This window comes from Sphaeramia orbicularis, chromosome 14 (assembly GCF_902148855.1).
Source record: "Sphaeramia orbicularis chromosome 14, fSphaOr1.1, whole genome shotgun sequence".
Classification (NCBI taxonomy): Eukaryota; Metazoa; Chordata; class Actinopteri; order Kurtiformes; family Apogonidae; genus Sphaeramia; species Sphaeramia orbicularis.
Window position 1 is genome coordinate 26,184,647 of NC_043970.1, and position 12,829 is coordinate 26,197,475.

The 12,829-nt window shown below is 37.2% G+C and overlaps 1 protein-coding gene across 4 annotated transcripts in view; it reads right to left on the minus strand.

Moving 5' to 3' along the window:
- The window catches only part of LOC115433028 (glutamate receptor 3-like), a 115,575-nt gene that overhangs the window by 78,820 nt on the left and 23,926 nt on the right, over positions 1 to 12,829 (minus strand). For all 4 annotated transcript variants that reach the window (XR_003937296.1, XM_030154212.1, XM_030154211.1 and 1 more), the window contains exon 3: positions 7,835 to 8,074. Coding sequence is in view for 3 of the 4 variants with exons in the window: in XM_030154212.1 (XP_030010072.1) it covers positions 7,835 to 8,074 (240 nt within the window). In the remaining variant the exon portion in view is untranslated. The remainder of the gene's footprint in view (positions 1 to 7,834; positions 8,075 to 12,829) is intronic.

A 12,829-nucleotide genomic window follows, 5' to 3' on the forward strand; every position in this document is an offset into this window, starting at 1 on the left:
AGCAGCAGGGCATAGTGATTACACACCGAATGCAAATTCTCAACCGTGTCGACCATCCTCATTTGTCAGAGAATGCAGGAAGAGCTGCAGCTAAGGTTGTTAGATTGTAGTCTTTCTTTTTGATGGCAACAAAGAGACATTAAGATCTAGTTTGCATTATGCAGAGTACATGAAACAGAAGGAGTACATTAGACGGTGAGCATTAACTTCTACATTAAGATGTCAATATATTAAATGTTAAAATAAATAAAAACTGCAGTGACTTCTCAAATGTATTACTGTATGTAGACTTCAGGCCAAGAGCACCATTAGAATGCAGTTATCTCCATTACTGTGATTATATAGTGATCGTAACAAAAGAGGTGACCAGAGTACAGATGTAGAACAAGTATAAGGGTGAGAATGGATTGCACTTTGTTTCACATGCGAGTCATGCTTTAATGCATGAAATATGAATATGGATCATCTTTTGATTTTGTGTTTCAAGAAAAAGTGCTGGACGATGTGTCTTGCAGGCATCCTCAATCTGCATTTAGATAAACTGCAGTTTTTTTATTTGCTTCTTTTTGGATACATTTATAATTGTCATGCAACCGGAACTCCTTACAAATCACCATAAAATGAATTGACTAACCCTTGACTAATTGAAATCCATGATCAAAATTCAGGTACCTGTTTTTCCTTTGAATTTCTCTCTATAAAATGCAGTCAAACACTTGGTTTGGCTTTTTTTAAATATATCTCTGTCTAGTGTCATTTAATATTTTCTATTTTTTATGACTTTTTTTCCTGTTTTACATTTCCAATTGTTTTTTATGTTCAAATAAAAGTAAATACACAGTTGCCCGTTGAGTGGAATAATTTTGTTTTCAAGATACATTGCTCTGTTTATTCCTATTTACATACATCAGTAATCACCTTTGACTAGGTCCAGTGATTACATACTGAGTCCCAATTAGTTACACTTTATCTATCAAGAATAAATCATATTGTCACAATCATTTAATGAGAAGAGGTAAAAAAATTATTTTAGTGCAAGTTTATGGGCAGTGTATAATATAATGCCCTTCTGTCGACATGAATTCAAGACCAACCATGATTCAAAAGTAGTTTTCTTTACTAACACTGTAAGTGAAAAATCCATATTAACAACAAAAAAGCAGAACTTGTGAAACTGTCAGTGTCCACTGTTAGAAAATAAAAAATAATTTAAATAAACTAAGCCACCATTGATTGGCATTGACTCAATAATCACATTCAAAATGAATATATTACAACAAACAAATAAATAGGATGCATTTTTTTAAGTAACAGGACTCTCCAGAGGAAGCACTCAAACTCATTCAACGTATTCTCCAGTCCTAATAGACCATGTTTCTAATATAGGTTTGTTTCTCTAAACTCTTGTCATTGTTTAACAATTCCAAACCATTTTCCCACCTCCTGTAATTGTGACAGACATTAACTTAACCGTACTGATGCAAATAATATGAAAAAATGGGAACTATAAAACTGTTAGTAATATATGTAACAGTGTCTATTTGCACCTGAATGAGAATAGCTACATGGCAGCTATTCAGCTATTTACACCCACAGCCACAAACACACGCAAAATATGTAATGCAATATGTAACATAAATCTGCAGGGGAGGAGGTTGTGGAGGATGAATGGGACTTTCATCCACTGCAATGGGACTTGATTTGGTTGTGAAACACATTGTTCTGTTTTTAGCTTTCAGTTTAGGTTCAGGCAGCAGACTACTAGGATAGTAGAGTTAGGAGGCAGATGGATGGACAGACAGGACTGATCATATAACAATCCAAATGAAACTGCCTCTGCCAGGTTTGTTGGCCACTGACACTGGGTGCAAATAGCATCTGTATATATGTCATTTTCAGCAAATATATAAAACATGCAAAAACTGGTGTGATGTACTCTCAGTGGCCAGCTGGTAATACCCAGATGTTCCTCAGTTGAAGAAGTCTTTTCTGCCAGCAGCCATTAGTCTGTTTAATGAGGACATTTCATAGGCAGTGCATCCTGGATAAATAGGTGATGTTGCACTGCAGCAAGTAAAGCCATGTCTTTAATGGCCGATGTGAGGAAAGCTTTTTTTTTTTTTTTTGCTGTGCTAGATCTGTGCTTTCTGTGCCAAGTGAATTCTTGAGTTTCCGCTTTTAGATAAGATGTGTTTATCAAACAATCAGTTCTTTTAATGAGATGTGGGCTGCATGAAACAGTAACAGACTTCCTTTCTGCTCAAAGTTGCTTTCGGCAACAAAACTCCCAGCGTTTTTAAGAACCATAATGAAAATGCCATTTAGGAGAGTACATTTAAATCAGCGCACTGCTGCTGTCGGAGGAAAGCATCTCCAACATGAAAGTGAGGCCAACTCTATTTGATGTTGGTACCATTTCCAATCTAAACTGCACATTGAAAATTAAATGTGAGTTCATGCACGGGTACAATAAGTTGTATCTCTGGGCATTTTACTTTCCATTACAGTCAAAACCCCATCATACAGATATAGTTTTGATCTGAGTTATGCCCCCAGGCTATGATAAAAAAAATCCTTCTTATAGTGTGTGATGAAAGGGAAGACAGAGTCCACTACACCAAAATCTACACCAAGGGTACGACAGTTTCATTTTAATGATTTTTTCCTGATTTGAAGCTGACATCAGGACGTCCTTCCTTTTGCTCTGATGAAAGGCTCTGTTCAGATGAGGCAAGTCTTGTTAAGGGACAGAAGAACCACATAACATTTAAGAATCCCTCTGCTGGATATAACTGCCATATTCACCCACAAACTATCAACACAAACATGTCTCAAAAACCTCCTGCTAGTCCATCTCTGGCTCTTAATAGAACTCTCTTCCTATAATGAAGAATAAAGTGACATTTGGGTGAGTGGTGATTTTATTGCTCCAGAACCTTGACGGAAGATGCAGGCAGGGACTGTGCAGCCAAAATACGATGGCTAACTAGCCTCTTAGCAAACACAAGCTGTGCAGCATGAGGGAATCCATCCTGAACTACAGTGTTTACACTGTGTCATGCTGTGGAAATGGGGAGAGTATTACAGATGGTGGCCCGCCAGCATCTACACAGCAGGTGAAAGAGGCCAACAAAGTCAAGCAGAGCTATAAGGGCCGCATCAGGAGGCACTTTGAGAAGGCTGATTGTGCCCAGGAGAGGTTATAAAGTCTTTAATCATTTTTCCCAACCACGCAAGCCAACCAATTATCAGCTTTTTCAATCTGCCACAGAAACACAGACACACAGGCCGGATCAGTGCAGCTGAGGTTCCTCCCAATTTCATGGCAACAGCAACCTCCCTAATGTGGTTAAATATGACACAAACCTACTGAATACATCACAATTACAGACATGTTTTTCCTGTAGCTATTACATGTGAAGTAAACAGGTTTGACACACTCTTATTTGCTGACAGATATACAAATTTGCTTTTAAATAATGGCCCAGAGGAAGGGGATTTTTGCAAACTCTAAAAATGCACAAAATGGTTCTGTAGAGTTTGCTTCATGATTGAGCAGCAGAAGTGACACCCACCTGAAATGGAGATATATAAAGTGAGGCGGGGGAAGTGAAAAAGGAGTGCACTTGTCCTAGAAATGCTCCATCTGAGTTTAAAAATACTTTGGAAACACAGTACGACACGTTCACCAGCAGAGACTGCACCTAGAAAACTGGTAATCTACAGAGTCACTTAACATACAAGTAACAAAACTTATATTCCACAAATAAATATGTTCTAAATTTGTCACAACACAGCATAGTTACTAAACCTATATTCAAAAATAAATGGTGAAACAAATTGCCCTGTATCTAGTAAGAACTGTGAAAAATAAGCTGAAAAGCTGCAGACAGTGAAACCACAGGAAAGTGGAGCTTCTCAAATGTCAAACACCATTGGATGGATGCCGCATTTGGAAACTTACATATCTGAGCCAACAAAACTGGAATCCAATTCACAACTGACCTACCCATTCTGCGACAAAATGGTAGTTTTTATTTCACTTATGCAAGCTATCAATATGAATAACTGATTAGCATAATCCTCAATAGCTGTGATGGAGTGGGAGGACCGCTGGTGCTCGTTTTTAGGGATGGGTTAGGCCTATTCTAAGTATGCTTCCAATGCCTCATGGAGCCACATAATCCTGTACACAGAAATGATGAACAAAAAAAAAAAAATTAATGGTGTGACTTAACAGTTAAGAGCTTTTCACACTTTTATTTTATTTTCTAACATTTCTAATATGCTTAGAAACATTTTCCTGAATTTTCTTCACACTGCCTTATAAAGCATCAATATTGTTCCACTGTTGTATATGTTGATATGGCGGCTGTGGGGGCTCAGGTGGTAGAGCGGGTCGTCCAACAACCGAAGGGTTGGCGGTTCAAATCCCGCTCTGTCCTAGTCAGTCTGTTGTGTCCTTGGCCTCCAGTGCCACCCACGCTGGTGTATGAATGTTTGGTGGTGGTCGGAGGGGCCATAGGCGCAAATTGGCAGCCACGCTTCTGTCAGTCTGCCCCAGGGCAGCTGTGGCTACAATTGTAGTTTACCACCACCAGAGTGTGAATGTGAGAGCGAATGAATAATGGGTCAATAATGTAAGGTGCTTTGGGTGTCTAGAAAAGCGCTATATAAATCCAATCCATTATTATTATTATTTTATTGATATGAACAGTACTTGACTTGCTATATATAAATAGATTGTTGGGCAACCCTTTCTTAACACCACCACTCCAGATGCTGAATCTCAGCGGACTCCACGACCTCTGTCTGTTAATAGTTGGCCTACAACATGGGAGTAGGAGACCACAAAACACATGCAGAAGTTAGAGTATGTTGTTCTATGCTGTCTTTATGTAATCCAATTAGTGCTAAATAATAATCACTGATTGCTGAGGATTAGAGACTCATGCGGCTTGAGCTTGTCAGACTTATAGTACAGCAGCAGCACCTGTGAATGACTCATTCCTCGGAAGCAAGAAGCTATTGACTGCGTCTCTGAGCAGTATTCAGCCCCATAGTGCAGCAATTTAGGATCATTACCAGCATAAATTTAAATGCATCAGACCACTTAGAATGAGGATAGGGGCTAAGGGATTTATGTATTAAAGACTTATCATATACACTGTATAATAACACGTCTGCACAGGGCCAGGCAGAAAATTACTTTCCTCACTTTTTGGAGCAAGAAGATGCTTTGTGTTGATTATCAGTCATCTGTTGAATGCAGCAGTGGAAGAAGAATTCAAACCCTGACTTAAAGCCACACTGCTTGATTTTCTTTAATAGTTTAATTTAATTTAATTTGTTAATTTTTTTTTATAGAGGGAAAAAAACTGAATTATCAGGAAATGAGAATTCTACAGAAAATTGGTCTACTTCATGGTTCAATACAGGAGCTTGGAAAAGTGTTGCATGAATCAGTGTCGGGTCATCTATATTTATATTTAGTCTTTTAATTTTGACAGAGAGAAGAGAGCTGCAGAAGGAAGGTGAGTGCTTTGAAATCCCACTCATTGATTCTGTCTCTTGCAGCCTTGAGTAAAAAGTACTAATATCACCCTGAAAATACTCCTATACAAGGAAGTATTCTCTTTAGAAACTCTCTTAAGTAAAAGTTTTCAAATATTATTATCAAAATAAACTTACGGGTTGGAAAGTATAAGTCACTGTATAATAAAATGGTCCCTGACAGTTTTACTCCTACACTTCCTGACTCTGGATTCATGTAACTACTGCATTCATACATATGCTCCATTTTGCTGCTGTAGTTGTTTAAGGTTTACTGGAGCCACATGAATGTAATGCATCATATTCTATAAGACTATCATATATTTGTAGCTGTTGTCTTGTGAGAACCACTTATCTCTGAATAGTCCACTTTTCATAAGCTTAGGGGAAAAAAAATGCCTGTTTTCAGCTTTGCGGCAATGGATTTTCCAGCTAATCTGAAAGCATTTTTCAAGAGTTTATTTATCTTTAAAAGGAGGAGAATTTTCTTAATTCATGAAGGAACACTTTGTCAGTTCATCATAAACACTCAGAAATACATATGAAGATACTTGGATTTAACTGGGTTGGAAGGGCATGAAAAACTGAGGAAACTAAAGCACAAATGTAGTGGAGTAAAAACTACAGTAACTGATTTTAGATGTAATGGAGTGAAAGTATTCAGTCACTAAATACTAGGCCTGTAACGGTACACAAAATTTTCGGTTCACGGTTCGGTTTTTTTCGGTTCGGTACGGGAAGAAAGAAAACCCCTCAAAATGTATTTCATACATTTGAATTTTTGAACATTTTTCCCCCAATTTTTGGACACAATAGAATATAGAAAAACAGGAGTAATATAATTCTGCTGCTATAAATCAAATAGAAAATAAAATAAATTATTAATATTACTAAATGTATTTTAAACATTAGTATAACACTTTTCCCTGAAAGGTAGTTTTGAACAAACAACAAAAATCTAATCACAGTTCTGTCAGTTCACAGTCTGCATAAAAATATCAACCAAAAAATTCTGCATGTAGTTCAACATTAACAGGAGGGTAAACTGGTATTCTGTTTTAACAAACTGAAGAGCAACATTGACAACAAACTTAACCAAATTATTTATTTTAGGACAGAGAACAAACTGTTTAGGACACTTTGTGTACTCGTGTGTACTCGTGTGTGCGCGTGTGTGTGCGCGTGTGTGCACACGCAAGGTGCGATTTGTCTGGGGGATGGTTTGTTTGTTTGTTTGTTTTTGGTCGGAGCCGGGGGGGTGCGGTCCGGTCCATAACTAACGTAACTAACGCTGGCATGAAACAAAAGTGAAACTTCATTTTTATATACTTTCAACGTCCAACTCTATTCCTCTGGTATACAGTGTGCGTGAGAGATAGACAGACAGAGCTAGTGTGTTTTAGAACTACCGTAGCTCCCAGGGGCCACACAGCGTTCGTCTTATCTCCGTCTCTTTCCTCGTTGTTGTCTTTCACCGGGACCTGAAGTGATCCCAAACTGGACTGTACTGATGGTGGAGGGTCTTCAATCTCTTCCTTCCAGGTTCTCATCATATTTTTTTTTTTTTTTTTTACCTTATATCAGCTGCTATTTCGTATTTCGGGTCAATGTATGCGTCCTTAAATATGTCCGTGTGAAACTTGCGCGTATTTAAAGTTCCGCATCAAACAATGTCTTTCGTTCCTTTTTCATTTTCTCAACAGACTGTGCCATTTCGGTACAGCTGTGTACCGAACCGAACAGGTGTGTACCAAAACGGTTCGGTTCGGTACGTGTACCGTTACAGGCCTACTAAATACATACAGTCACGGAAAAAATTATTAGACCATCAAAAGTCATCAAAAACAATGGTTATGCAATCAAGTACTAACTCCTGTGTGTATCATGTGACTAAAACAGACAGAAAAGAAAACATAGAATGCCTAAAAGCACTGTTTTTGTCAGTACAATGCCATAGATATTGAGGTAAGAACTTTAGTGATTTTGGTTATTATCAAGAAAACATGGAAAATGTCTAGATATCAGCTGTTAAATTAAACTCTTATGAGACATTTTTATTGTTGTCATTATATTTGTCCAAACAAATGTACCTTTAGTTGTACCAGGCATTAAAATGAACAAGAAATTGAAGAAAACAAGGGTGGTCTAATAATTTTTGCCGCAACTGTATACAGTATACAAGTGAAGTGTGAGTAGCTCAGTTTTTTTATTTAAGTACAGAGGCTCCACTAGTAGCTGAATGTTAGTGTTGTCATAATGTGTCAGTGTGTGTCTTTCTTACCTCTGTCAGTGTCGTAAAGGTAGACGAACTTCTCCCATTTGTAGTGATCGAGTAGACTGAGAACAGCTCCTCTCAAACTGGGCCTCATCTGGATGACAAACTGCACGTCGGCGTCAATGGGGAAGCTGGGTGTAATGAAGGAGGTGTGCAGCGCCCCGCAGAAGGAGGTCAGCGTGTTCATGGACTTTCTGTCGTAGAAGCCAAAGATGGCGTAGACTCCCCGGGAGAACTGGGAGCAGACTGGTGACAGAAAGAGAGCAGGGAGAGGTCAGGGACGAGCTGAGTCAAAGCACAGTGATTTAAACAATGGTGGAGGAAGACGACTGTTCCTAACCTCCACTTAGATACCAACACAGCAACATAAAAATACCTGATGACAAGTAAAAAAGAATCTGATTGAATGTAAAATACATAGATTTAACAAAAGCTAGATGAGCTGAGTCAGTTCTATATATGATTGTGACAGAAAAGGGATTTTATTGAGAAAACACTGTGTTATTATTAACAGTATCAACTGTTGCTATTTTTACCCCGCCCCCTGAAGGAGAGGCAAGGGGTATTGTTTTTGGTTCTGTTTGTTTGTTTGTTTGTTTGTTTGTTTGTTTGTTTGTTTGTTAACACTCTAGCAGCAAACCTATTGGTTGAATTCATACCAAATTGGGTTTCATAGAGTACCAGTGACCCAGAATAGATGTGATTACAGATTACATGTTGGGAACAGTAGGTCGAAGTTCGAAATTTTTATGAATTTTTAAAATCTTTTTTTTTTTCTTGAATTTATTTATAATGGGCGAAAATTCAAATGTCTGCTAGCAGCAAAATTATTGGTTGAATTCACACCAAATTGGGTTTATAGATTGCCAGTGACCCAGAATAGATGTGGTTACATTTTGGTAAAAGTAGGTCAAAGTTAGAATTTTGTAATTACCTCCACCAAGGAGGTTATGTTTTTGCGTTGGTTTGTCTGTCTGTCTGTCTGTCTGTCTGTCCGTGTGCAAGATAACTCAAAAAGTTATGGACAGATTTGGATGAAAATTTCAGGAAATGTTGATACTGGCACAAGGAACAAATGATTAAATTTTGGTGGTGATTGGGGGGGCACTGATCTGCCTTGGTGGAGGCCTGCGCTCTCCAAGTGCTTTTCTACTTTTTAATTTTTTAACGGGAGAATTCTTCTCCCATTTACTTATAATGGGCGAAATTCCTAACATCTATAAAAACATCAATTTTGTTTCAATTTACTTCAAACTTGGCACATATATAGAGGCAATTGATATGCTGACATCAGCACATGCATAGACATTATGACAGCTGGATCGATGCCAAAATAAGCTGGCGTGGGGTTTGTTGTGCCTAGCACCACTTGTTCGCTTGTTTTAATTCGATACTAGCTACACTGAATGTGCATATGCAATAAATAGTCCACTCTTATGTTCTATTACAGTAATTATTAATGGTTATTGTCAATAATGAAATGTTTAATTCCTTTTTTTGTGATACAAATAAGTGTATGAACTCAATACTGCACTTTTTTTTTCAGTTGTTGTCAATAATGGTTGTCTTGCTTGTTTTTGTGTGGATCCCTGGAAGAATAGTTGTTACTGCAGTAACAGCTAAAGGGGATCATGAGTACATAAATAAGTAAATAAATACATCGAGTTTGTGTTCTTTTAATTTTTTATAATATCCTGGATGATTTGAACATTGATTCTGATATAAAGGTATGTGAGAAGTATAGAAGGAAATATCAGCATCTTGTGGTGCAGTTATAAATCAGAAATGTAATCTCAACTACACACTGCTTTTTATAAGTCTTAGAAGCCAAAAAAGTTGGAAACCATTGATACAATCCTTGACAATATTTTGTAAAGTTTGTGCAAAATCTTAAAGTTCGACATGACTAACGGAAAAGCTGTCAAAGAAATGTAGTGGAGTAAAAATCTTAAAAAAGATAGTGATACTAAAAAAATAAGAAGTTGAATTTGTACTTAACGACAATACTGCAGGACACTGTTGCATTCAAGCACTGTGGAATAAATCCTCTCAACAAGGAACAACAAGAAAGTTTCACAGTGGACATCAATATTTTAGTGGCAAAAACTTTTAAGTGAGGTTGAAATGTGATGGCATTAATCTTCCGAACGTAGCAGCGGCTATCCAAATAAATGGGTGCCATGTGTCACGCGATGCTACCCAGTGCCCTTCACTTCTCCTTGGTCTAAATGCAACTGCTTGGGTAATCAACTGGAAATAATGGGAAAATCAGTGCACTGGCCACAGCTTTTAATGGACAAATACCCAGAAACATGAGCATGCAAATGTGCAGGCACTGGGCTGTGCAGCAGTATAAAAGATTTACAACAAGCCCTATCTACTACCATCTGCAGGCCTAGAGAAATGAGCTCCCACCATAAACACTCTTTGCATCAGACACTGTCTTACAAGGTGCTAACTATTTTATTTTATTTGTACATACTAAATAGTTTAATAACACCAAGCAGGACAGGATCAGGGATATGACTCGAGTATGGATGGTGGTAATAACTATGGCAAATGATGGTAAACCTAGGAGAGCTGCTGTTTCTGACTATCTGCACTTTAACTTTTAATCATGTTATTGACCTTAGTGTTGGCCAAAGTTTTTTTTTTTTTTGGAGAGCCTATTTTTTTAAAGCAGAAACCACAGTACGTCTCCTTTATAAATCATAAGAATAGTGAATTTGTGCAAAAAGGAAAGTGTTCCATCATTTTAATGCCCTTTGTGCCTTCTCTTGAATTAGTAAACATGACATTTCCAGGAATAATTTCACAATTTCAATTTCAATTTTTAGAGATTGGGGGTAGGAGTATATAAGTTTTTACTTCTTCCTACTCCTTTTCGAACATGTATAATTTCATTTCATTTATTTTATTCATTTTACTATTATTATTCTTTTTTTTTTCTCTTTTGTTTACTTATCAACCTTTTATGTACCAGTACTGATATTTTGTTGGTTGATTTTTGTTTTGATTTCACTGTCTACATGTTCAAAATAAAGATTTCAATCAATCAACCAATCAATCAATCACACTTTATGCACATGTTACTGAAATGAAATACAAACGAGTCCACTCTTCTTCTCATTCCACAATACCATTAACCCAGAAGCAAACCACAGATTATATCATGCACAGCCAGGCCAAAAAAATCTCCACCTGGATTTAACACAGTAAATAAGTAAGAGACTTCCATTGGATCATTACATTAGTTATTGATGTTTCAGCTGGAATCAAGTTATTTTACTCTAACTGATGCAGTGAATAACTTTTCATTTAAACTGCCATCAGTTTGCCAGAGAGCATGAAGATTGAACAATGCCAGCATTCATTGGGCTCATCAGACTTGTGAAAGAGTGGTTCAGGGAGCATGAGACATCATTTTCACACATGGATTAGCCACCACAGAGTCCAGACCTGAACCCCATTGAGAATCCTTGGGATGTGATGGAGAAGATTTGATGCAGTGAAATAACTCTTCCATCATCAAGACAACATCTTGCCTGTAAATTAATGCAATTAATGGACAGAAACAAGTGTTGGGACATTTATTGTGACACTGCATGAGCTCTGGATGACTGCAGTGAATGTGAAATGTTACCAAAGCTAAAGGAAGTCCAGAAAGAATATTCCACTGAAATATTCCACTTCTGTTTTGGCTGTTTTCCTACGTTTTTGTCACTATTGTGTAACTACAGTTATCATTCTAAGTTGTAAGAAAAGAAATACTATTGACAAGGAGTGAAAACTAATATATTGTTCCACTGTGACAGAATCTCACAGCAAAAGAGCCATTTTGGACCAAACACGATTCTCAAATAACACCACGGTTTCATGTTTTTCCTCTAATATCATGTGTCTTTGCTACTGTAACCAACTTGTATGAGAAGAAGAGAAACTGAGTGTTCTGTTGCAACATTAGTGTGTCGCAGCAGAGCACAACCTCCACCTCCGAACTTCACCTCTACCTCTCACCACATTCGTACTCTTTGTTGTATGTTGGGCTGGAGCTCAGCAAATGTCCATGAAAGGGCAAAACAATTTCAGCTCCCCAACCTTTTACATTTAAGAGGTTCATCCTTGAGTCGTGTCTGACTATTCTATTGAATTTCATAAAAATCTCAGTTTTTGTGTAATCCTGCTGATGGAGAGATGGATTGATGGGAGTGATCACCTAACCCCCTTGGTGGAAGTGAATATACAGTATGTACAGATCTAGTGATGGGTTAAGGCAGAAGACAAATTTCGGTGTGTGTTGCATGTGCATGGTTACACATGTGCACCCCTACTGACAAAATAAAGATAAACTAGAAAAGCACTCAGCAACCTGAAAATTTCATCAAAATCCTTCCATAACTTTTTGAGTTATTTTGCTAACAGACAGACAAACAACCCCCCCCCCGATCACCACCAAAATTGAATCATTTGTTCAATATTTCCTGAAAATTTCATCAAAATCCTTCCATAACTTTTTGAGTTATCTTGCTAACAGACAAACAAACAAACAAACAGACAAACACTGATGAAAACATAACCTACTTGGCGGAGGTAATAAAAATAAAATAATAAACAAAACAATATAAACAGGTGAAGGGTCATTCCTCTTATTATATTATATTATATTTCAGTGTTCAGTGTACAAATGTCACAACAATACAAACATTCACTGCTATGAAAAGCCATGTTAACCCCACAAACGTAATAAACCACAAACATAATAAAAATTTGGAGCTTTTAACATAAAAATCCCACAACTGTAATAACTTTCCCACATACATAATAACAGTTGCCTGCCACAAACATAATACCTCATTTCCCACAAATGTAAAAATTATTAAATTTGTGGTGATTTATTACGTTTGTGGGACAGTAAAAATCTATAGTTTCCAAAATTGTAATAACTTCCCACAAATGTAATAAATTAGTACATCACATACATTTAAATAATGCATGCATGAA